At 43.0% G+C, this 27,113-nt stretch overlaps 1 protein-coding gene across 2 annotated transcripts in view; it reads right to left on the reverse strand.

Moving 5' to 3' along the window:
* The window catches only part of LOC110528679 (filamin-B), a 113,439-nt gene that overhangs the window by 49,950 nt on the left and 36,376 nt on the right, over nt 1–27,113 (reverse strand). For both annotated transcript variants that reach the window (XM_036984306.1, XM_036984305.1), the window contains exons 5-19: nt 26,163–26,356; nt 23,624–23,786; nt 23,238–23,432; nt 19,006–19,143; nt 16,763–16,889; nt 14,983–15,119; nt 14,289–14,482; nt 13,977–14,090; nt 13,757–13,900; nt 11,217–11,340; nt 10,845–11,005; nt 10,302–10,562; nt 3,686–3,803; nt 3,130–3,398; nt 722–1,000 (exon numbers count right to left, since the gene is read on the reverse strand). In XM_036984306.1, coding sequence (XP_036840201.1) covers nt 722–1,000; nt 3,130–3,398; nt 3,686–3,803; nt 10,302–10,562; nt 10,845–11,005; nt 11,217–11,340; nt 13,757–13,900; nt 13,977–14,090; nt 14,289–14,482; nt 14,983–15,119; nt 16,763–16,889; nt 19,006–19,143; nt 23,238–23,432; nt 23,624–23,786; nt 26,163–26,356 — 2,618 coding nt within the window. The remainder of the gene's footprint in view (nt 1–721; nt 1,001–3,129; nt 3,399–3,685; nt 3,804–10,301; nt 10,563–10,844; nt 11,006–11,216; nt 11,341–13,756; nt 13,901–13,976; nt 14,091–14,288; nt 14,483–14,982; nt 15,120–16,762; nt 16,890–19,005; nt 19,144–23,237; nt 23,433–23,623; nt 23,787–26,162; nt 26,357–27,113) is intronic.

A 27,113-nucleotide genomic window follows, 5' to 3' on the forward strand; every position in this document is an offset into this window, starting at 1 on the left:
TAGGTTTCTTCCTAGGTTTTGGCCTTTCTAGGGCGTTTTTCCTAGCCACCGTGCTTCTACACCTGCATTGCTTGCTGTTTGGGGTTTTAGGCTGGGTTTCTGTACAGCACTTTGAGATATCAGCTGATGTACGAAGGGCTATATAAATACATTTGATTTGATTTTGATTTGATTTAGTCAAGATGGAGGGAAAGATGAAACCTGAAAATAGCTGTGCAGCGACGCTCCCCATCCAACCTGACAGAGCTGGAGAGGATCTGGGGAGAAACTCCACAAATACAGGTGTGCCAAGCTTGTAGCATCACACCCAAGAAGACTCTAGGCTGTAATCGCTGCCAAAGGTGCTTCAGAGTAAAGGGTCTGAATATTTACGTAAATGTTATATTTCCTGTTTGTTTTTTTAATAGATGTGCAAACATTTCTAAAAACCTTTATTTACTTTGTCATTGGGGTATTGTGAGTAAATTGATGACGAAAAAAACTATTTAATCCATTTTAGAATAAGGCTATAATGTTAAAAAATAAATAGAAAAAGTACAGGTCTGAATTTCCCGTATATATTATATGTTATTAAGCAGATGCTCTTATCAAAGTGACTCAGTCATGTGTGCACACAATTTTTACGTGTGGGTGGTCCCGGGATTTGAACTCACTACCCTGGCATTGCAAGCGCCAGGCTCCCTCCACCAACTGAGCTACAGCAAGTGCAGCGTTCCCGTACCTTGGTGGGGTCAAAGGGGCAGTTGACGTCAGAGTGGAAGGGGGATCCTGGGATATGGGTCTCCTCAAACAGGATGTTAACCAGGTACTCTCCTGGCTCCGTGGGAAGGTAGGACACGCTACATGTCCCGTCCCCGTTGTCAGAGCACTCGATCTTGGCTTCGGTGGGCCCCTCCACAGTCAGGCCCAGGCCACCGGTCCCTGCACCCTTAGTGTCGATGGTGAACTCAGCGGGATTACCCACCAAACCTCCCTTCAGACCTGGACCAAACGCCTTCACCTGGAGGGACAGAAACCGTCAGTTTTAAATAAATAGTCAATACAAACAGCCAGTTATCCGAACCGCCACTAAACAGAAGCAAAAATGCTTTTTTTGAAATCAATCAATCATGAAATAATCCATTAGATTGGGGATCAATCACTCGCTGTATTAGCTGACATCCTGTAGAACCTACACATCCAAGTATATCTTACCAAATTATGAAAGACAGGCATTGTCATTTTGAATTCCATAAAGTGAGTGTGGAAAAAAATTATTGTTGTCTATCAACAATGACAAGCCCCCGGGGTCTGACAACTTGGATGGAAAATGACTGAGGATAATAGTGCCACTCCCATCTGTCATCTTCAATTTCAGCCTACTGAAAAGTATGTGCCCTCAGGCCTGGAGGGAAGGTAAAGTCATTCCCCCTACCTAAGAATAGTAAAGCCCCCTTTACTGGCCTCAAACAGCCAACCAACCAGCCTGTTACCAACGCTTAGTTTAAAAAAATAAAGTGTTTGACCTGATACAATGCTATTTTACAGTAAATAACTTACCAAACTTTCAGCATGCTTATAGTGGAGGGCATTCAACATGCATGGCACTTATCCAATCCATCACTTGTGTGAGAAATTGATAAGAATGTGGGAACTGTTTTGTTATACTTCAGTATGGCTTTTGAGATTATTGATCATAGTCTGCTGCTGGAAAAACGTATATGATATGGCTTCACACCCCCTTGCTATATTGTGGATAAAGAGTTAGATGTCAACAGAACAGAGGGTGTTCTTTAATGGAAGCCTATCCAACAAAATCCAGGTAGAATCAGGAATTCCCCAGGGAAGCTGTCTAGGCCCCGCTTTTTTCAAATCTTCATTAAGGAGTGCATGTATGTATGCAGGTGCTTCAACACCACATGTCACCTACTACAGCAACTGAAATTACTGCAACACTTAAAGACCTGCAGTTATTTCTTGCCACCCATTCAGAAACTAAGTTAGACCTAAATAGTTCAAAACTAAAAGCATTATATTTGGGACAAGTCATTCACTTAACCCTCAACACCAACTAAATCTCATAATGATTACAAAGAAATTGAGGAGACTAAAAGTGCTTGGAGTAACCCTGGATTGTAAACTGTCATGGTCAAAACATATTGACACTTCTCCCCATCTTAGCTACTGTTGTATGTCCATGATAAAGCGCTGCCCTACCTTCTGAACACCATCAACAAGGCAGGTCCTACAGGCCCTAGTTGTATCTCACCTGGACTACTGTTCAGTCGTGTGACACAAAGAGGGACTTGGGAGAATTACAATTGGTCCAGAACAGGGCAGAATGACTCAAATTATTAATATGAAGGTCAATCTCTCATAGCTCAAAGTAAAGGAGACATGTTTATTTAATTTAAATGAAGTTAATGTATTTACTTAACTCGTCAAGTCAGTTCGCCATTGTAAGTCAATTTCTGCCTACCCCCGAGACCAAACCCAGACGACGCTGGGCCAATTGTGTGCCGCCCTATGGGACTCCCAATCACGGCCAGATGTGATACAGCCTGGATTCGAACCAATGACTGTTGCGACTGCTCCGCCACGACTTGTTTTTGTAAGTAGTGTTTACAAGCTGAAGATACTGAGCTGTCTGTTTAAACTACTAGCACAGCTCAGACACCCATACATACCCCACAAGACATGCCACCAGAGGTCTCTTCACAGTCCAAGTCCAGAACAGAATATGGGAGGCTCACAGTACCACAGAGCCATGACTACATGGAACTACTCCACATCAGGTAACTGATGAAAGCAGTACAATTAGATTAACAGATAAGGTGTTTTATGGAACAGCGGGGACTGAAGAGACAGGGAAATACACACATATAGATTGTGTTGCAGTGGTGTAGTGGCCTGAGGACACAATGTATTGTGAAATCTGTTGTAAAATTAATTTAATTGTCTAGAAATTATAATGTATACAACTGCCTTAATTTTTGATGGACCCCAGGAAGAGTAGCTTGCTGCCTTAGCAGCAGTTAATGGGGATTCATAACATATACAAAGAAAACAATCACGAAACTACAAGGTAATTACATTGAGACTGATGACAACTACAAAGTCATGACATTGTACATCAGTGTATGGCTGTACCTTGCTGGGGTCAGGAGGCAGTGTGGCCTCCACAGGGAAGGGGCTGCCTGGGATTGGGTGTCCATCGTAGTTCACCTCCACAGCATAGAGACCCTCCTCCTTGGGGATGTACTTCACCGTGCTGTTCTCGGGCCTCTTCCCAGACTGAGCCTCCAACACACAGGGGACAAGCTTACCGCTAGGGCTGCTGATCTTCACCTCCAGTTTACCCTGGCCTCCCGCTCCCTTGGTGCCCACCACAAACTCCTGGTCCTGCCCCACCTCCACTCCTGAACAAACAAGGAGAGGGGATATAGTTTAACATTTCAGCACACAGCCTTTCTAAAGACCAGTCCTAAAGAAACAAGCACCAAGACAATCTTACGAAGGCACACGGGTAACAATTTCCCCCCTCCACTAGTGGTAGGGAAGGGGGTTCATGGAAAGGGCTTTTCCTAAAATGGCAAACCGTTGTAGCACCATAGAGGCATGCTGCCTGCTGAACACCAGCTGGGAAGTTCTCAGCTGATCCAGTAGGAAGCTAGCATCCGCTAGGTCAAAGGTTAACACTACTTACTGCCATCCAGGTTGTTGACCTGGACCTTGGTGACATCCAGAGGAGCAGCCACTCCCACAGCAAAGGGACTCTTGGGGATGACATCTCCTCCGAACGTTATGATGATTACCATCTCTCCCTAGAGACAGAGCAACACAGAGAGCACGAGAGAGAGCAAGACAGACAGAGGCACAGAGACAGAGCGAGCGACAGAGGAGGCACAGAGAGGGCGAGGGAGACAGAGCGAGAGCAAGACATAGAGAGAGAGACAGAGGGAGGCACAGAGAGAGAGACAGAGGGAGGCACACAGAGACAGAGTGAGACAGAGAAACACCACGTTAATTGAGCCTTTACCTATACTAGCGCTCACATATGAAGAATGTCTGGTAAAAAGAGTACCTGTCCCTAGACAGGATGCTACACAGTACCACAGCAGAGCTCGGTCATTGCTCATCCATATACTCCTATGCCATTCCTTAATCCGTTAGGTAGTCGTTGTGGAATTTAGATTACTTGTTAGATATTACTGCAACGGTCGAAACTAGAAGCACAAGCATTTCGCGTTACTCACATTAACATCTGCTAACCATGTGTATGTGACCAATGAAATGTGAATTGATTGGAGCATGAGTCATAATACCCATAAAACCTAGCAGTCAAACAGGGAAATGGTTCCAAATCGTTTTCCTCCATAGAGGATTTTAGAAACACTTAAAATAAGGGCTGTTTTGTGTCGACTTGCCCTGGTGTGACGTTTAGATCACCTTGTAAATATCTATAGGACAAGGTGACTCAAATATATTAGCCTGTATTTACACGCAAAACACTAAAACGCAAATTAGGCTATTATAAAGAACTATAAATACCTTGGTGATTTGGTATTATCTTTAAATGGACAATTAAGTGAATTGTCTTGTGCAACTTTAACATGGACACAAGACTTGTTCAGCAAAGGTTTCAGCTAGAGACGACGTGCAGGAGCTTGCTGGGATTTGTAGTTTTGCGTGAGGTCTATTATGACGCTCATTAGCATTTTAGAATCAGAGTAAATATGGACGAACATATTGGTAGTCACATTGTCCTAGAGAGATTTACATGGTTATCAAATCACGCCAGGATAAACCTACACGAAACAGAGCCCTTATTTTAAGTGTTTCTAAAATCCCCTATGGGAAACATGAAGGATGGAAAAATGATTGGAACCATTTCCCTGTTTGACAGCTAGGTTTTACGGGTATTATGACAGGTCCAGTGTGGGGCTCTTATCTGGCTGGAAGAACCACTAAATAAGGGATAGCCATTTTAACATGCACAATAACGTTGACAGAGATGGTTCAAATACTATTTGAAATAGTTTAGATAAGACTTCAGCGGTGTTTGATTGAGCTTGCCTGACTTAGCTGACCAACAGAACACTCAAAATGGCAATCCAGACAGGCTAGATCAAACGCAAAGTTATGAAAGATGTTAAATACTATTGGAACCCATGTCTGGTGCTTTGACTCAACTGTTGTATTGGAGTATACTTGACGGTATGAGAGTAGTTACCTGTTGTATTGGAGTATACTTGACGGTATGAGAGTAGTTACCTGTTGTATTGGAGTATACTTGATGGTATGAGAGTAGTTACCTGTTGTATTGGAGTATACTTGACGGTATGAGAGTAGTTACCTGTTGTATTGGAGTATACTTGACGGTATGAGAGTAGTTACCTGTTGTATTGGAGTATACTTGACGGTATGAGAGTAGTTACCTGTCGTATTGGAGTATACTTGACAGTATGAGAGTAGTTACCTGTTGTATTGGAGTATACTTGACGGTATGAGAGTAGTTACCTGTCGTATTGGAGTATACTTGACGGTATGAGAGTAGTTACCTGTTGTATTGGAGTATACTTGACGGTATGAGAGTAGTTACCTACCTGTTGTATTGGAGTATACTTGACGGTATGAGAGTAGTTACCTACCTGTTGTATTGGAGTATACTTGACGGTATGAGAGTAGTTACCTGTCGTATTGGAGTATACTTGACGGTATGAGAGTAGTTACCTGTCGTATTGGAGTATACTTGACGGTATGAGAGTAGTTACCTGTTGTATTGGAGTATACTTGACGGTATGAGAGTAGTTACCTGTTGTATTGGAGTATACTTGACGGTATGAGAGTAGTTACCTGTTGTATTGGAGTATACTTGACGGTATGAGAGTAGTTACCTGTTGTATTGGAGTATACTTGACGGTATGAGAGTAGTTACCTGTTGTATTGGAGTATACTTGACGGTATGAGAGTAGTTACCTGTTGTATTGGAGTATACTTGACGGTATGAGAGTAGTTACCTGTTGTATTGGAGTATACTTGACGGTATGAGAGTAGTTACCTGTTGTATTGGAGTATACTTGACGGTATGAGAGTAGTTACCTGTTGTATTGGAGTATACTTGACGGTATGAGAGTAGTTACCTGTTGTATTGGAGTATACTTGACGGTATGAGAGTAGTTACCTGTTGTATTGGAGTATACTTGACGGTATGAGAGTAGTTACCTGTTGTATTGGAGTATACTTGACGGTATGAGAGTAGTTACCTGTTGTATTGGAGTATACTTGACAGTATGAGAGTAGTTACCTGTTGTATTGGAGTATACTTGACGGTATGAGAGTAGTTACCTGTTGTATTGGAGTATACTTGACGGTATGAGAGTAGTTACCTGTTGTATTGGAGTATACTTGACGGTATGAGAGTAGTTACCTACCTGTTGTATTGGAGTATACTTGACGGTATGAGAGTAGTTACCTACCTGTTGTATTGGAGTATACTTGACGGTATGAGAGTAGTTACCTACCTGTTGTATTGGAGTATACTTGACGGTATGAGAGTAGTTACCTGTTGTATTGGAGTATACTTGACGGTATGAGAGTAGTTACCTGTTGTATTGGAGTATACTTGACGGTATGAGAGTAGTTACCTGTTGTATTGGAGTATACTTGACGGTATGAGAGTAGTTACCTGTTGTATTGGAGTATACTTGACGGTATGAGAGTAGTTACCTGTTGTATTGGAGTATACTTGACGGTATGAGAGTAGTTACCTGTTGTATTGGAGTATACTTGACGGTATGAGAGTAGTTACCTGTTGTATTGGAGTATGCTTGACGGTATGAGAGTAGTTACCTGTTGTATTGGAGTATACTTGACGGTATGAGAGTAGTTACCTGTTGTATTGGAGTATACTTGACGGTATGAGAGTAGTTACCTGTTGTATTGGAGTATACTTGACGGTATGAGAGTAGTTACCTGTTGTATTGGAGTATACTTGACGGTATGAGAGTAGTTACCTGTTGTATTGGAGTATACTTGACGGTATGAGAGTAGTTACCTGTTGTATTGGAGTATACTTGACAGTATGAGAGTAGTTACCTGTTGTATTGGAGTATACTTGACGGTATGAGAGTAGTTACCTGTTGTATTGGAGTATACTTGACGGTATGAGAGTAGTTACCTGTTGTATTGGAGTATACTTGACGGTATGAGAGTAGTTACCTGTTGTATTGGAGTATACTTGACGGTATGAGAGTAGTTACCTGTTGTATTGGAGTATACTTGACGGTATGAGAGTAGTTACCTGTTGTATTGGAGTATACTTGACGGTATGAGAGTAGTTACCTGTTGTATTGGAGTATACTTGACGGTATGAGAGTAGTTTACCTGTTGTATTGGAGTATACTTGACGGTATGAGAGTAGTTACCTGTCGTATTGGAGTATACTTGACGGTATGAGAGTAGTTACCTGTCGTATTGGAGTATACTTGACGGTATGAGAGTAGTTACCTGTCGTATTGGAGTATACTTGACGGTATGAGAGTAGTTACCTGTCGTATTGGAGTATACTTGACGGTATGAGAGTAGTTACCTGTTGTATTGGAGTATACTTGACGGTATGAGAGTAGTTACCTGTCGTATTGGAGTATACTTGACGGTATGAGAGTAGTTACCTGTCGTATTGGAGTATACTTGACGGTATGAGAGTAGTTACCTACCTGTTGTATTGGAGTATACTTGACGGTATGAGAGTAGTTACCTGTTGTATTGGAGTATACTTGACGGTATGAGAGTAGTTACCTGTCGTATTGGAGTATACTTGACGGTATGAGAGTAGTTACCTGTCGTATTGGAGTATACTTGACGGTATGAGAGTAGTTACCTGTCGTATAGGAGTATACTTGACGGTATGAGAGTAGTTACCTGTCGTATAGGAGTATACTTGACGGTATGAGAGTAGTTACCTGTCGTATTGGAGTATACTTGACGGTATGAGAGTAGTTACCTGTCGTATTGGAGTATACTTGACGGTATGAGAGTAGTTACCTGTCTTATTGGAGTATACTTGACGGTATGAGAGTAGTTACCTGTTGTATTGGAGTATACTTGACGGTATGAGAGTAGTTACCTGTTGTATTGGAGTATACTTGACGGTATGAGAGTAGTTTACCTGTTGTATTGGAGTATACTTGACGGTATGAGAGTAGTTACCTGTTGTATTGGAGTATACTTGACGGTATGAGAGTAGTTACCTGTTGTATTGGAGTATACTTGACGGTATGAGAGTAGTTACCTGTTGTATTGGAGTATACTTGACGGTATGAGAGTAGTTACCTGTTGTATTGGAGTATACTTGACGGTATGAGAGTAGTTACCTGTTGTATTGGAGTATACTTGACGGTATGAGAGTAGTTACCTGTTGTATTGGAGTATACTTGACGGTATGAGAGTAGTTACCTGTTGTATTGGAGTATATTTGACGGTATGAGAGTAGTTACCTACCTGTTGTATTGGAGTATACTTGACGGTATGAGAGTAGTTACCTACCTGTTGTATTGGAGTATACTTGACGGTATGAGAGTAGTTACCTACCTGTTGTATTGGAGTATACTTGACGGTATGAGAGTAGTTACCTGTCTTATTGGAGTATACTTGACGGTATGAGAGTAGTTACCTGTCGTATTGGAGTATACTTGACGGTATGAGAGTAGTTACCTGTTGTATTGGAGTATACTTGACGGTATGAGAGTAGTTACCTGTTGTATTGGAGTATACTTGACGGTATGAGAGTAGTTACCTGTTGTATTGGAGTATACTTGACGGTATGAGAGTAGTTACCTACCTGTTGTATTGAAGTATACTTGACGGTATGAGAGTAGTTACCTGTCTTATTGGAGTATACTTGACGGTATGAGAGTAGTTACCTGTCGTATTGGAGTATACTTGACGGTATGAGAGTAGTTACCTGTTGTATTGGAGTATACTTGACGGTATGAGAGTAGTTACCTGTTGTATTGGAGTATACTTGACGGTATGAGAGTAGTTACCTGTTGTATTGGAGTATACTTGACGGTATGAGAGTAGTTACCTGTCGTATTGGAGTATACTTGACGGTATGAGAGTAGTTACCTGTTGTATTGGAGTATACTTGACGGTATGAGAGTAGTTACCTGTTGTATTGGAGTATACTTGACGGTATGAGAGTAGTTACCTGTTGTATTGGAGTATACTTGACGGTATGAGAGTAGTTACCTGTCGTATTGGAGTATACTTGACGGTATGAGAGTAGTTACCTGTCTTATTGGAGTATACTTGACGGTATGAGAGTAGTTACCTGTCGTATTGGAGTATACTTGACGGTATGAGAGTAGTTACCTGTTGTATTGGAGTATACTTGACGGTATGAGAGTAGTTACCTGTCGTATTGGAGTATACTTGACGGTATGAGAGTAGTTACCTGTCGTATTGGAGTATACTTGACGGTATGAGAGTAGTTACCTGTTGTATTGGAGTATACTTGACGGTATGAGAGTAGTTACCTGTCCTATTGGAGTATACTTGACGGTATGAGAGTAGTTACCTGTTGTATTGGCGTATACTTGACGGTATGAGAGTAGTTACCTGTTGTATTGGAGTATACTTGACGGTATGAGAGTAGTTACCTGTTGTATTGGAGTATACTTGACGGTATGAGAGTAGTTACCTGTCGTATTGGAGTATACTTGACGGTATGAGAGTAGTTACCTGTTGTATTGGAGTATACTTGACGGTATGAGAGTAGTTACCTGTTGTATTGGAGTATACTTGACGGTATGAGAGTAGTTACCTGTTGTATTGGAGTATACTTGACGGTATGAGAGTAGTTACCTGTTGTATTGGAGTATACTTGACGGTATGAGAATACCTACCTGTTGTATTGGAGTATACTTGACGGTATGAGAGTAGTTACCTGTTGTATTGGAGTATACTTGACGGTATGAGAGTAGTTACCTACCTGTTGTATTGGAGTATACTTGACGGTATGAGAGTAGTTACCTGTTGTATTGGAGTATACTTGACGGTATGAGAGTAGTTACCTGTTGTATTGGAGTATACTTGACGGTATGAGAGTAGTTACCTGTTGTATTGGAGTATACTTGACGGTATGAGAGTAGTTACCTGTTGTATTGGAGTATACTTGACGGTATGAGAGTAGTTACCTGTTGTATTGGAGTATACTTGACGGTATGAGAGTAGTTACCTGTTGTATTGGAGTATACTTGACGGTATGAGAGTAGTTACCTGTTGTATAGGAGTATACTTGACGGTATGAGAGTAGTTACCTGTTGTATTGGAGTATACTTGACGGTATGAGAGTAGTCGTAGTTGTCGATGATGTCAAAGTCTTGGACGGCGTCTCCCTTGCCGGTACCAGTGAACTGGACGTTCACGGGAGCCTTGCCTGCTCCTTTAGTGTGCACCGTGAAATGGGTCGGTTTGCCACACTCCACTCCTGAACGAGCCACTCCAGGACCCTCGGCCTTGACCTTGGTGGCGTCATGGGAAGGTTCCACTTTGACCCTGAACGGGCTGATGGGAATCTCCTACAAAAACAGAAAACTTTAACAAAACCTATTTTGCACAGGATGGGAACATTTACTCAGACATATCTTACATACGTAAAAACACAACAAAACTTGACATTAAAAAACACAAAGACAAGTGAACTGGCTATTACCCTCCATATTAAGGGCCCGTTTCCTGGACCCAGATTAAGCCTCTAGTCCAGGACTAAATTTAATCTGGGTCCTAAGAGTGCTGCCTTGCCCTAAAAAAGCCACTGGGAACTGAGCGTAATAAAGTGCTGTGTGTTATCAGTCACCTACCTGGTTAGTGAAGAGGACCTTGATGGTGAGCCGTCCAGCTCCTGGAGGCATGTACTTCACAGTGATAGTGTCGTTGGCATTTGGGATGATATCGAAGTCCACGTCCTCCTCTTTATCACTGATTATATTGGCATCACACTTGATACCAACACTCACATCCCCTGAAACACACATATACACACACTGAGTGTCCCCTGGAACACATGGACAAAACATTACGAACACCTTCCTAATATTGAGTTGCAGCCACGTTTGCCCTCAGAAAAGCCTCAATTCGTCGGGGACATGGACTCTACAAAGTGTTGAAAGGAGTTCCACAGTGGAGCTGGACCAGTTGTGTCAAGTCGGCACGTGTGTGTGTGTGTGGGTTACCTTCCCCAGCCTCTGTGCAGTCCACAGTGAAGTGTGTGGGTTCATTGGCCTTCAGTCCAGTCCTCTCTATTCCTGGACCGAAAACCTTCACCTTGTGAGGATGGCTGCCCTTCCCAACAGTCACCTGCACAACAACAACAGTACCTTGTTCAATTGTACCCAAGGTCCAATGGAAATTCCCCTTCTGCTTTACCCCTCCGGAAAGACACCCAGGTCGGAGCGCACAGAACCGTTTTAGTTTCAGAGAATTGACAGTAACAACATTTAGGACAATAACAGGAAACAGGAACAGGAAGCGTGCAAACTACAACAAAACAATGGAAAGTCACACCGTCCAAAAATAGTTTATATATACACGATTGCATCATCTATCTGAAGTCAGTGTCCTGGTTCAGCTAGGCTACGTGCGTTGCGCAGGTTCAGCTAGGCTACGTGCGTTGCGCAGGTTCAGCTAGGCTACGTGCGTTGCGCAGGTTCAGCTAGGCTACGTGCGTTGCGCAGGTTCAGCTAGGCTACGTGCGTTGCGCAGGTTCAGCTAGGCTACGTGCGTTGCGCAGGTTCAGCTAGGCTACGTGCGTTGCGCAGGTTCAGCTAGGCTACGTGCGTTGCGCAGGTTCAGCTAGGCTACGTGCGTTGCGCAGGTTCAGCTAGGCTACGTGCGTTGCGCAGGTTCAGCTAGGCTACGTGCGTTGCGCAGGTTCAGCTAGGCTACGTGCGTTGCGCAGGTTCAGCTAGGCTACGTGCGTTGCGCAGGGAGGGGTCAACTGCCGTGAAGCCAATACAAAAAAAAAAAAAATGACGGTTTTGGGTTCTGCCAGAACTCTGATTTGATCACGTCATTTCTTTACTTCAAAAATTGTCAAAAAAAAGCCAAACAAACAAACTCATTAAAATCACTGCTCAAAACAGTATTAGGCCTCGCTATTTGTATCTCGTCTTCCCCTGCAGAATAATTTACATGTTGGTAGGCCTGTGATTGTTGTCCATAAAAACCGATGTATAACATATATTTTAACAAGTAATATTATAGCCGCATCAAGAGCATACTATTGTTATTTATAATAATTTGATCTTAACTGACTTGCCTCGTTAAATAAAATTTATATATTCAATCTTGATCTGGGTAAGCACACGTGCGATATTCTTTCTTCCATTAGGCAACGTTGACAGTTAGACTCTTAGTAACTACAGCATAGCCTTCCTTGGTTAAATCGGATTAAACAATGGCTGACTTGGTGGGGAAGAAAGGCCCGTTTTCGTCCGTTTGACAGTTCAGTTTCACGTCGAATGATTAAGGTGAACCGGCAGACCCAAGTCACTGGCAGAATATGAAGAAGGATTATCAGAGAAAAGGGATGGACAGACTACAAACCGTCGCCCACATTTACTAGCCTCCTGCGGAGTTTCCTACTCTGGGCAGAAAATATGAACAAGGAAGCTCATTGAACTTGTAAAATGTAGCCTAAATTAAATCTCAGATGCATCTTATTTGAAAAGAGGGCCTAAAGATTGACCTCAAATTCTGTTAAACCTTGAGATTGATTTCCAAAAATGTACCAATCCCCTTGGCCAACTTCACTGGACTATAATACCCTTGTAGGTGTGATGGTATCATATGAAAATACCTTCAACCTAATAGACAAACAAGTTAAACGATCAGTTGGAATTCATTTTGGTATGAATGGACAGTAGTTGAAGTGGAAAGAAACGCTAACATGTTTGAAATGCTGTAATGATCAGTAACGTGTGACAGTTGTAATAGATGCTGTGGTCCTTTCCTAACAATGTCTTCTAGAAATGTGGTTGATCCGGTTTAGGTGGGCTGCGGCCCCCGAGTCAAACAGACCGGCAGCATAGTGACTAGATACACCGAATCACAGATGGGTTGAGCTTCTTGAACGAGTAAATCAACATAGTTTTTTTTTGTCAAACGTCTCAGTGGATATAAAGACTACGGATATTAAACTCTTTGTAGGCAACAGACACGAATCTTGACATGACAGACACTAATGAAGTATAAAAAGATAGACACAAATAACATAATGTCTTACGCGCTCACCAATGTATGTGTTTATATTGACTGGATTAAATAGTTACAGAAATTGAAAGTGTTTATTAACAAATAAACCAAATATATTGTAGTGTAAAAGTATAGAAATATAGACAATCAAGTAATCACATGGCGTTTGATCATTATAAGAAAATATTCCTTAAATTATTCATATTGGCCAATGTTCGTCAACTATATTACGCATCAGCTATACATCTGTGTTGTTACTGACCACAAAATGTACAGTATTCCTCAGTGTGTGTGGTTATCAGAATGAGAGGCTTCTTAAGGTTCATATGTTGTATTCTCCTGAGTGACTGGTTAGATTAGCTTCAGGACTCTCCAAGGCGGTCATGGTTAGATTACAGTATAGTGGTTAGGGTACCGTAAGTAGCATTCTCCTGAGTGACATTGGTTAGATATGCTTATTCTTATTACCCTCCAGAGAGGTTATGTTTTGTTCAGGGACATTGTCCTGCGGTGGTCTTACCCTGAAGGGACTGTTGGGTACACTGACTCCTGCCCAGGTGATGGCGACTGTGTGTTTGACCGCAGCAACGGGCGTGTAGGAACAGGCGTAGACACCGTCTCCAGTCTTCTTCACCTTAACGTCGAGGGGACCACCCTCGGCACTCTGTGGGTTAGAGACAACATAGTTACCACTAGTCTGTGTGTGTGTGTGTGCACATACGTGTGTAGGGTTGTCTTACCTGGGCAGAGATCTTCAGGGGGCCTGTCCCAGCATCCTTAGTGTTGACTGTGAATTCTGCCGGTTTGTTGATGACACAGCCACTCTTCTCCAGGCCTGGACCGTAGGCCTTCACCTGAAACAATCACTATCACATTTACAGATATGCTACTGGAGCAGCAGATACTAAGAGTAACACTACTGGTGTCCCCCAGGGCTCTGTACTAGGTCCTCAATGTCTCACTACTGGTGTCCCCCAGGGCTCTGTACTAGGTCCTCTATAATGTCTCACTACTGGTGTCCCCCAGGAGACAGGAAGAGTGACATCACTCACCAAGCTGGGGTTGATGTCCTGGTTGTCAGGGACGATGTAAGCCATGAAGGGACTATCCTCTATATCGTCGTCGTCACACATCACGTGGACAGCGTACTCCCCTGCCTCCGATGGCCAGTACTTCACATCACATGAACCATCGTTCTGGTCCTCACACTCTATTTTAGCCTGGGACGGGCCCTCGATGGCAAAGCCTGTTAGAGGGAGGGTAGAATGGCTTATCTCTAACAAAGACCAAATCAAATGTTATTGGTCACATACACATGGTTAGCAGATGTTAATGTGAGTAGCTAAATGCTTCTGCTTCTAGTTCCGAACGTGCAGTAATATCCAAGTAATCTAACAATTTCACAACTACCTTATAAACACACAAAAATAAAGGAATATGTACATATAAATATATGGATGAGCGATGTCCATGCGGCATAGGCAAGATGCAGTAGATGGTACAGAGTACAGTATATACATATGAGATGAGTAATGTAGGGAATGTAAACGCTGGATGTGCATCACTGAAAGCTTTGTTAATGATATTTGTTTGGGGGGGGGGGGGGGGGGAAGCTACAGAAAGCAGATATACAACATCTGGTTGATTTAAAAACTGTCAAAGAACAATGTCAACGCATTAACGGTAGGACCTACAGACCAAAAACACAGACACCACCTTGATTCAAAAACCGTGTCTTCAACTTACCCAGAACTCCCACATCAGTGCCGATGGATTCCGCCACAAAGTCAGCCGATTTACCCACCATGCCTCCCTCCAGACCTGGCCCCCAGGCCCTGATCTTCTGAGGGCCCGCCTCCGGACCAACCCCCACCTCAAACGGACTGGGACAGAGACACAATAGTTAGACATATGTTCCAAAGAGTTTGGAGGGGGTAATAAAATACAACCCTACAGAGGGATTGGTGAAACCCATAATCATGCCTGTAGTATCTCATTTCTATGTGCTTCATGTCCCCTTTGCCTTGCCATCGCTACCGAGTACAGTGGTGTCTTTCTGCACAGGAACAAGTAGGGATTGTTTTCAGAACATGGCCTTTAAAAAGGTCTGTAAGTTAGTGGGAGGGGCAGACAGCCATTAAGGTGAGTAACGCTGGGAGCTGAGAGCCTGTTCAATGCAGAGACAGACCGTGGTAACAGGCAGACTACCCAGTCTGTCTGGGAGGTAATACCAGCTAATCCGTCTCTCAGGCATGGTAGTACCGTAGCCAAGCAGACCTCTCCATAACATGGCTTTAAAAGGGCCTGTGGTTAGGAACATTACCCTCAAACTCATTGTATTTGTTTCATTAGTGTTGATTTAGTCCCAAAATGTTTTGTAAGGCAGCAATCAAGTCGAAGATACATTCTAAAAAATGACAGAAAACAGTTTTGCTACATTTATTCCGAGTGTCTGATCAAGAGCTCGTACACACATGAAAACATAAAATTACCTCGGGAAAAAACGACAGAGCATCACTCAGAGACGCCCAAAAACGACTCACGTTCAAAAATGGGTGAACCGTCCCATTGAGAGCCATTTCAACCTGGTACGAAGAGCACTGGCTCTGACACAAGGTCAGCTGGGAGCCTGTTCAATGCTTAGTAACACCATGGTAACAGCATGGGGGTAATTCCAGGAGACCATGCCGAGCACGAACAGACCAGAGCCCTTTCCTAAACAGTCTCCCAAGCTTTGTATTAGCATTGCCAGAGCCCTCTCCTAAACAGTCTCCCAAGCTTTGTATTAGCATTGCCAGAGCCCTCTAAGACTGCGTTACGACCTGTAATCCAATCCCCATTGTAGTAAACCCTGATGAAGATATGGAAATAAAATGTTAGACTAAATCCACTCACAGCGAACTGTGACAGAGTAAATTATTTTCAGTTTTCCATCGTCAGTGTGGCATAAAAATTAATACATTTCCTCATGCTGAAACCAGGTCTTACACACTAAGCATAATTTCCAGGGTTGCTTGTTAAGTTAACCCGTCTGTGACCAACAGTCTCTTTCTCAGGGTACAGAGTCTAGCCCTGGTGATGGGAAATGTGAGACAATGTGACACACAGCTCCCTAGCTCCCACCATCTACCTCACCCAAGTCCCTAGCTCCCACAATCTACCTCACCCAAGTCCCTAGCTCCCACGATCTACCTCACCCAAGTCCCTAGCTCCCACAATCTACCTCACCCAAGTCCCTAGCTCCCACAATCTACCTCACCCAAGTCCCTAGCTCCCACGATCTACCTCACCTAAGTCCCTAGATCCCAATGAGTTCTTACCAACATGTAGAGACCGAACAGTCAGCCAAGCCCCTCCCACCACATACATGCACGGCTCTAGTCGTCATACGTGACCCAAAGGAACCAACTCAACCCCAACATGTCGGGTGACAGTCTAATATGGAGCTTTTGTTTTTGATGAACAATCCAAAAGCATAGAGAACGGGGAAGTGAAACCTTTGACGCTCCTGGTCCAATCACCTCACCTCTTAGGGATGTGCTGTCCTCCCCAGGTGATGGTGACAGTGTACTTCCCAGGGGCGTGAGGGTAATAGTCATAGTTAAACACCCCATCACCAGACTCCTTCTGTTTCACTGGCTCCTCCATACCTTCTACATGGAGAAGAGAGAGGATAGAGGAGAGAGGATGGAGAAGAGAGGATAGGAAAGAGGAGAGAAGAGGATACAAGAGGAAAGCATCATTAACATGACTTCCCTGGTGACAAAGGTTTTAACACGAAGGTCTCTTTTACAAATGAACCTTTCACAATACACACATTAAGATACAAAAAAAAAAACATTTTTTGTTAGAAATTTAAATTTCTAAGTCTGAATTAGGCCTAAGGACATCATAGCATCCAATCAAAACATATATTTGAGATTGCGAATATTAAAAGGCTGATGTACCACCGAAAGGAGTCTCCAAAGTCGACCAACCCTGTGAACGGGTTTGGTAATTTGTAAATGAACATTTTATCAGCGACATTAGTTAAGTGGGAAGCTTATGAAGTAAGGCTTTGAAAACAAAGAGCCTGATGTGATCTACATGACAAAAGGAGGTCCAGACAACCTCCTGGTATAAACACTGGGATGAGTAGTAAAACTGTCTGTGATAAAACAAAAAGGCCGTGATGATAAACAGCCTCCAGGGGCTAAAAGTATCACCACAACAGGTAGATACGCTTATTTAACCTGTACTTTCACCAGTTAAAGTTGACTGAGAACACTCATTTACATCAACGAGCTGGGGAATAGTTACAAGGGAGAGGGATACAAATTGGTAGTAGCATGGTATGTGTGTCAGTGATTAATGAGCTGACCCAGGTCTCGTACCACAGTGCTACTGGTATGTCTTGACTGACCGGGTCCAGCTTCTCTAGCACCGGCCGGGCTCATTAGTGTACTGGCTCTACCACAGACAGATCTGGGACCTTAGTAGCCCAACGAGGCCGACGGTCGAGGATTTCTGGTCAGACTTCCAGCTGGACTGGCTCTACCAACCATGGTGGTCATACCATTCTCTAGACCAGCACCAACACCAGCCTACTGCATCCAGGCTTCTAGACCAGCACCAGCCTACTGCATCCAGGCTTCTAGACCAACACCAGCCTACTGCATCCAGGCTTCTAGACCAGCACCAACACCAGCCTACTGTATCCAGGCTTCTAGACCAGCACCAACACCAGCCTACTGCATCCAGGCTTCTAGACCAGCACCAGCCTACTGTATCCAGGCCACCACATATGCCCCCCTGGCCTGACTGCATGGTCTGAGTAATATCATGCAGCCAGCCGGCCATCAGTCCGTATGCAGCCAGCCAGCGCCGGCCATCAGTCCGTATGCAGCCAGCCAGCGCCGGCCATCAGTCCGTATGTAGCCATTTAGCGATGCTAATGACAATTGACGTTTTGTGGATAGACTAAGACTTTCCCCAAACATATTACATGTTATCCGTAAAGAAAACTCACCTGACAAACTAGTGCCTTCACACACCAACCTTTTGCACATTGTTGGGTTACAGCCCGAATTTAAAATGGTTTCAATTGAGATTGTGTCACTGGCTAACACACAATACCTCATAACGTTAAAGTGGAATTGTGTTTAGGATTGTTGACAAATTAATTTAACAAATTAAATCTGAAATGTCTTTAGTTAGTAAGTATTCAACCCCTTTGTTACAGAAACGCTCAAATTCAAGAGGATAACATTTGCTTAACAAGTCACAAGTTGAATGGACTCACTGTGTGTGCACAATAGTGTTTAACACGATGACTACCTCATCTCTGTACCCCACACACACAGGTAATTGTAAAGTCCCTTAGTCGAGCAGTGAATTTCAGACAGATTCGACCACCAAGAGACCAAGGCCTCGTAAAGGGTACCTATTGGAAGTTACTTGGTGTATCAATACACCTAGTCACAACAAAATATATGCTAGGAAAGGATGGAGACCCCTGCTATAGACACCAGCAGGAGGTGGCTTTTACTACAGAGTGGAGTAGGATGGAGGGATGGAAGAGGGGAGAGGTAGAAGGGAGGGAGGTATGGAAAGAGAGGGGAGAGGTAGAAGGGAAGGATGAAGAGGGATCAGTGGAGGGAGATTTAGAGAACCGAGTGGGGTGGAGTTGGTCTTCTGACCTCAATGGAACTTCTAGGTTAAAAGGGGTCAGAAACCATCTAATGAAAAAATTTACAAAAAATAAGAGCGTTGTATTAACTATTAACTCACTGGGGCCTTTGACTGAGACCTTGAGATCCCCACTCCCTGCGTTCCTGGTGTCCACTCTGAAGTCAGCCACCTGTTTCACTCTGACACCTCTGGGCTGGAGGCCACGCCCTGTGGCACGACACGCCCCTGGCATTGACGCTGAAACACAGAAGACAAAAAGGAGACTTAATACATGAATCACTTAAGCCCTGAAACTAATATCTTTATTCATTCATGTATTCCCAGTAGTGGGTCAACATAGTGAATAAGTTCTGTGCTAAAGACCAGTGGTGTAAAATACTCTAAAGTACTACTTAAGTACTGATATGCAAAACTGCTTAACTGATTTACAGTCAGGCCCATTAATATTTGGACATTAACCATGTTATCATTTAGGCTGTGTATATGTCACCACGCCGCAGACTTTCAGCTTTGATTTGAGGGTATTTACATCCAAATCGGGTGAACGGTGTTGGAATTACAGCACTTTAAGTGGTCTCAAATTTAGGGGCTAAAAAGTAAATTAAAATTGTGAGTTTTAATACTTGATTACAAATCATTTGCAGTCAATGACTGCCTGAAGTCTGGAACCAAATGCTGCGTTTCTTCCCTGGTGATGCTCTGCCAGGCCTTCACTGCAGCTGTCCTCAGTTCCTGCTTGTTCTTGGGGCGTTCTGCCTTCAGAAAGTGATATGCATGCTCAATTGGATTCCGGTCAAGTGATTGACTTAGCCTTTGCAGAACATTCCACATCTTTGCCTTTAAAAAAAAAAAAAGTATTGGGTTGCTTTCGCAGTATGCTTCGGGTCATTGTCCATCTGCACTGAAGCACTGTCCAGATGAGTATTGAAGCATTTGGCTGAATCTGAGCAAATAAAAGCCCTAAACACTTCATTATTCATCAGCATAATTACATTTGTCAGGAGTCGCATCAATAAATACAAGAGAACCAGTTCTATTGGCAGCCATATAGGCCATAACACTACCTCCTCCTCCATGCTTCACAGAGGTGGTATGCTTCACAGAGGTGGTATGCTTCAGATCATGAGCAGTTCCTTCCCTTCTCCATACACTCTCATCCTTCTGGTACCAGTTCATCTTTGTCTCGTCTGTCCATAGGACGTAGTTCCAGAACTGTACAGGCTTTTTCATTTGGGAAACTAATCTTGTCGTCCTGTTTGAGGGTTTACATCTTGTAGTAAACAGTCTGTATTTACTCCGATGAAGTCTTCTCGTCAATGTTGACTGACAGACAGACATGCCGACCTCCTGGAGGGCGTTCTTTATCTGGACAACTGTTGTAAAGGGGGTTTTCACCAGGGAAATAGTTATTCTGTCAACCAGTTCTGTGGTCTTCCGGGCCTTTTGGGGTTCCTGAGATCAGTGTGTTCTTTTTAAGAATGTACCAATTAGTGGCCACACCTCAAGTTCCTTGCCACATCTGACAGGTTTGTTTTGATTTTTCAACCTAATGATGACTTGCTTCACTGGCAGTGACAGCTCTTTGGACTACATATTGAGGGTTCACTTCTTGGTGACAGGGGGCAGTATTTTCACGTCTGGATGAAATGCATGCCCAAATTCAACTGCCTGCTCCTCATCCCCAGAAGATATGCATATTATTAGTAGATTTGCATAGAAAACACTGAAGTTTCTGAAGCTGTTTGAATCATGTCTGAGTATAACAGAACTTATTTAGCAGGCAAAACCCTGAGGATAAACTCAGATTTTTTTTTGTTTTGAGGTCACTCTTTTCAATGGGTTTTCATTGGGAATCCAGATTTCGAAAGGACCTTCCTGCAGTTTCTACTGCTTCCACTGGATGTCAGTCTTTAGAAATTGGTTGAGTTTCTTCAATTTGTGTAATTAAGTACGGCCATCTTGAACGAGGGTAACTTGAAGTGTACTGTTAGAGGCGCGTGACCAGAAAGCTAGCTTCAGTTTGTTTTCTTCCTGTATTGAACACAGATCATCCCGTCTTCAATTTTATTGATTATTTACGTTAAATTCCATTAAGTTGTATTACAAAAGTAGTTTGAAATGTTTTAGCAAAGTTTACAGTTAACTTGAGATATTTTGTAGTCACATTGCGCAAGTTGGAACCGGTGTTTCTCTGGATCAAAAGCGCCAAATAAATGGACATTTTGGATATATATCAACGGAATTAATCGAACAAAAAGGACCATTTGTGATGTTCATGGGACATATTGGAGTGCCAACAAAAGAAGCTTGTCATAGGTAAGGCATGAATTATATTTTTATTTCTGCGTTGTGTCACGCCAACAGGGTTGAAATATGCTTCTTTTACTATGGTGCGATCCTCAGAAAATAGCATAGTTTGCTTTTGCCGAAAAGTCTTTTTGAAATCTGACATGTTGGCTGGATTCACAACAAGTGTAGCTTTAATTTGGTATCTTACATGTGTGATTTCATGAAAGTTAGATTTTTATAGACATTTTTTGAATTTGGAGCTCTCCCAGAGAGGTTAACAGCAACAGATTACAAATAACACACTTGAAATCAACTCTAGACCCTCTCTGCTTACTTGTAAATTAAACTAATGAGGAAATAACACATTACATTGGAATAGCCTCAAGCAGTTGGAGTAGAACGGGGGGGGAAGATTGTACTGTAGGCGTCAAGCAGTTGAAATGAAGGGGGCTTCATTCAGACATAATCAACATGACTAAAGAAAACAGTTGTCTAAATGGGGGATAGGTTGCCATTTGGGAGACTTCTGGACAAAAGTAGTATACTGAAGAGAACAGGGTGCCATTTGGGACAAGCCTCCAACTACCTCACCAAGACTAACCTCACCAAGACTAACCTCACCAAGACTAACCTGTAATATGCTTCCAAACTGAGAAGGCTTGAAGTCGGAGGGGGTTTGTAGACAAACAGTAAATAGATGCTCACTTCCCAATTCAACAACCGCCTCCGTTTCAGTTATCCATTTGAATAAAATTAAATGACTACAAATCCTTTGTTTTGGAAAATCAACTTGTGGGTCTGTAAAGCCAGAGGGTTTAGGGTCATGGCACCGTGTTGTACTGTGCCGTGAGGTCGTTGTGGCGTGGAAAAGCTGCATCAGGGAGATGGAATTTAGGGTTTTATGAGCTAGGCTGTAGGAGGAAGAGAGAAGGGCTGAACAAGGCTGCCAGCTCCCCTGTCCACCATGTCCTGGCTTAAGGCATCCACATGCTTCCCAGGCGAAAGAGTTTGTGCATATATTCTGACAACATTTTGGACTTCGGTGAGAGTTTGGCTGTTCAGGCACATTTTTTTCTGGAGGCAAGCCGAAGTTCAGAGCCAATGTCTACACCACTTCATCGGTGATTAGTCAACAAAGTATTGTCATTCAACTAGAGAGGACTCGTCCCTCCCATTGAGAAATACTGCAGCAAACAGCCTAGTTATATTTACCATTTAGATCTCCGCCGCAAAAACTTCAACATTAATGACAGATATCTTGAGTTCTTAAATGGACAAACACTACTATTGCCACTTTTTCTAAGTGAAGGACTTAAGTGTATGCCAGCACACTGGTTCTGTTCTGCTAGCCAGGTTTGTCTAGGCGCCAGCCGAACCATGCTGACGCCTTTAGTCCTAATGCTCTCCTTCTGTCCACTTTCATCTTTTCCTAATCACACCTTTCCATCCCCTCTCAGCCCTGACCCAGCAGCTACCTGACAGCCAGAGTCGAGCCAGTTCACCGCCCCCCCCCCCTGAGAGGGTGAGTAAGTACTGTAGGTGGTGAGACATGAGTTGAGCCGGGGGAGGCAGCTGACCACTCAGTGGAAACTAACAAGACAAACTATGTACACCCAATTGTGTCAGACCCAGAGTTCTAGAATCTAGCCAGAGTTCTGTATATAGGCTAGACCTGGGGAACAGGGGTTCTAGAATCTAGCCAGAGTTATATATTGGCTAGACCTGGGGAACAGGGGTTCTAGAATCTAGCCAGAGTTCTGTATATAGGCTAGACCTGGGGAACAGGGGTTCTAGAATCTAGCCAGAGTTATATATTGGCTAGACCTGGGGAACAGGGGTTCTAGAATCTAGCCAGAGTTATATATTGGCTAGACCTAGGGAACAGGGGTTCTAGAATCGAAATAAAGCTCTTCAATTTAAAAAAAGTTCAGAAGGTTTAGTAGGGTTGAAAATGTAAAATGACTGGATTGTCTTCAGAAGGTTAAAATACAATCCATATAATTGATTAAACCCCCCCCCACTAGGCTTAGGTTAGTGTTCACCTGGTCCAATGTTGACAGTAGAAGGACTCTTGGGTATGGCGATGCCTCCGAAGGTGACGGTGATTGTGTGAGGACCTTGCTGGGTGGGCTTGTAGGTACACCTGAACACACTGTCTCCCTTATCCTCCACCATGGCCTCCAACGGTCTGCCCTGGGGATCCTTGATGAAAGCCGACACATCTCCCACTCCTGCCCCTAGTTGTGAGAGGAACACAGCAATACTTTAGCCAAAGCACCTAGATTCACTTTTCTGCTATAAACATACAGATCTAGGACCAGTCTACAAAGCAACAACTTCAAATTGCTAATAAACAAAGTTCAACAACGCAGCGAATTTGGTCAGTTATTATCCTACTAACAGAAGGAGCTGTGGGAGGAGAACCAACCTGCAGTGTATATGTCGAAGTATGTAGGTTTGTTGGCTATATTTCCTATAGCGTCCAGTCCAGGACCTTTGGCTGTAACCTTGGTGGGGTCTCCCTGAGCCTTGTCCACGCTCACCTCAAACGGAGACTTGGGGATCTGCTGGCCTGCAAACAGCACAGTCACCTAGACAAGACAACAACCATGTCAGAAAAATCAACATGGAAGTGGTATCTCATGCCGCCAAACAATTTAGACACTATCAGACAAGCTCCCGGTCAAGTGAAGAACTTGACTCTAGAACTGAATCAAGAGCTTGCCAAATGAAGTGAAGATGCTGTTGTGGGTAGGACTGGGGCAGTCAAATTGTGTCATCGGGTAAATGGCATTCAGGTTTCCACACATGCCTACAAGCCACTGATGCAGACCTCTGGAACATCTACATTCTAATACATCCATGTAATATAGCCTACACCTTTCAATAAAGCCATGTAGTAGTCTACACCATCACAATAAATCCATTATTTATTTTAGACAGGTCTAAAGAAACATATGAAGAAAATGTAGTCTATTTCAGAAGAACAGAATACTGAGTTGTCCTTATGTTAGGTCCTGATCTGGCTATGCCAAATGGCTGTAGGTTACCACTAGTTCATTTAATGGACTAGATTTGCTTAGAATTCAGTGGCATTATTTTATAGTATGAAGGAAACAATTGCACAAACCTGAAGAAAATATAAATATTTTCTCCAAACGATTTGAAGTGCACGTGGCTATTCTGTGTTGAGCGGTTAAAGAAATAGGTATTATTAAATGCTTAATGTAGAGTTAAATGTAACTTGTTCTACAAACTTCAGGCTACATGTTCAGATGTTTAATACATTGTAAGGCTGCATGATGCAATGAATGATTTGAAAAAAGTTGCTTGGAAAAAAGGCATGAGCTCTGCTTTGTTTTTTTGCGCAGGCTGTACACACTTCAGTCTCTCATTCACAATTTGACCAGCGGTTGATAAAGCCCGACGGGCTTAAAGATAAATCGACGCCATCCCCTTTGCGTGTCCGTAATGAACGCAAAATAAACTAATTCCATGCCTATTGCCCTTGGGCTAAATATAATACTTATAATTCTCTTCTCCCAGCTGCATGCTCAGAAGCACCTCATGTGATCAGCGCTTTTCTCACAGGCTACAAGTGAAGACACATCGGGGACACAACCACACACACACGTCTTAATCCAATTCCAATTAAGACAGACTTATCAGGGTTACAACTGCCGCGTCCTTATCCAATTCCGAGGTGCAGATTCAAGGTATTGGTAGAAATGTCCACATTGAATTTGTCAGACAACAAGAGTATGCCTAACGAACAGGAAAAGCACTAGCCTACGGCAATCTCATGTCCCCCATAGTACATAGGTCAACCTATACTATTCTGTGCGAGAAATAAATATTCTAAAACAGTCTGGAACAGTAGCGAGAAGCGAGTGCCCAAATTAATACTAGCATCAAAAAAAATTATGTACGCAATAGATCAGAACGGTTAGCTTAACATGCATTTCTTCACATTTTAAGCGCAGAAACACACACATGGTAGGCTATTAGCGGGAAAACACCATTATCAAACGCAACCTCTAAATGTGATTATGCAGATAATGCTTTTATTATAGAAGGGACATCTTTATGGTGAAAATGATCTTTCCCAAACTCTCTGCTTATGTATCCCAGTTAGGCTTTAAACCCCTTGTAAAATGGATTGATGTCCTTAATTTAAATAAAGTTCATCACAACTAAAAGTGACCAAATAACTTATCAAAACATAGGCCTGTGGGGTAAGGCTACATGAGGTGTGCGATTATGATTACAATAATAACGCACAAACGATAGGATAATATCACCCATCAGACTATTCTTGATTTAATCATCTGGTCTTTACATATACTAAATAACACGAGTTAGAACGGATCATTATCATGCAGCCATTTTGAAAAGGGCAGCGGCAAAAAAAACACATCTTAAAAAAACACATCTATGAACTTCAATAGCAGGACGACAACTTTCCCGTAGTTCATTTTCATGCCAGTCAGGTAGGCTACACTCCTGTTGTAAAGATGAGCCTAATAAGTTTAATATTAGGAAAGTTGAGAAATAAATGGGCCAAGTTGATAGAAAGCTGATGGGATCCTCTTTTTAGTAGAGGCCATCGCTCTGTTTTCACACGCAATTGCATAGCCTATAGAAATGTTGCGCAACATGAGCTCTCATGAAGTGTTTGATTAGATTGTCCATTACATTTGCTTTGATGTCAGTGATTAGAGGGACAATAGAGTGCTGAGTACCAGGTAGTTAACAAGTTTGGTAGGCTACTAATGACCATCAGCAGCAGAGCAGACTAGTTACCGTGACTACATGTGGAATTTGACTACCTTCATGACTCGTGACCACTGGTGTGGTGGAAATACGGTCACCGCAACAGACCGCGTTGTGGGGGAATGGCACAAGATCAGTTCGTAGTAATGGTTAGCTGCATGAATGTTTTACAAAGGGACTTTGCTGTACTGTACCTTGTGATGACCCATAACCTGGGGTATGTAGGTGACACTGAAGGTTTTCTTCCCTTCGTTAGGAACCGCCTTCACCTCTTCTCTGGTTCCTTCTGGATCCTCCACGTAAACAGTGACCTGTCCCTGACCTGCACTGAAAGCATCCACCGTGAAGACAGCAGGACGCAACACCCTGTTACCTACTGGCTCCAGACCTGGGGAGGGAGAGAACCGCCTGATTAACACACCAGATACTCTACTGTAGAAGATGCAGGAGACTGTACTCAATAAGAGTCTCCGGAGGTCTGTAGTAACGCAGGTCTTCATCCCTCAGTAACGGATTCAGAATCAGATCAGCTGAGATTCAATGAGGTTGATTTGAAACGGAGTGCAAATAAAGTGTCCGAGCAGTGTGTTCTCCTTCACAGAAAGCAACGTGAAATCCAGGACTTATGTTACACGGAGGGAAAGGCATGTCCTCTTCAGGGTCCAAGGATTACAGAGACCAGGGGGTCTGATACTGTAGCATATGGATGGAACAGAGAACACGGTGCTTTCATTCTCCTGTCTGATGGGAGGGAAAGTGCTGCTGAACCTATAGCCGGCCTGTGCATTATTGATCAGATGGGGAATCCAGGCCATCCTGTCCAGTAACGAATGAACCAGGCATTAAAGCAACAACTTACAGGTGGACCTCTCCATTGTGTTTCCTTAAAGAGGGGAGATCAGCTTTACTATAGCAGATAAACTGTGTCTATCGATGTATTTGTCCTCTTCCTTTGTTTTGAGTACTTTCTACATTGTAGAATAGTGACTACATCGAAACTATGAAATAACACTTATGGAATCTGTCTCAGTGATTGTAAGCTGATCTTTGTACATAATGTCTCCGCCTGAACAGCTTCTACCCATAAGCAATAAGACAGCTAAATGATGAATGAGGCTGTTAAGGTCAAAAGGGGGGGTGCAAAA

The sequence above is a fragment of the Oncorhynchus mykiss genome, chromosome 7, assembly GCF_013265735.2.
Source record: "Oncorhynchus mykiss isolate Arlee chromosome 7, USDA_OmykA_1.1, whole genome shotgun sequence".
NCBI classification, from domain to species: domain Eukaryota; kingdom Metazoa; phylum Chordata; class Actinopteri; order Salmoniformes; family Salmonidae; genus Oncorhynchus; species Oncorhynchus mykiss.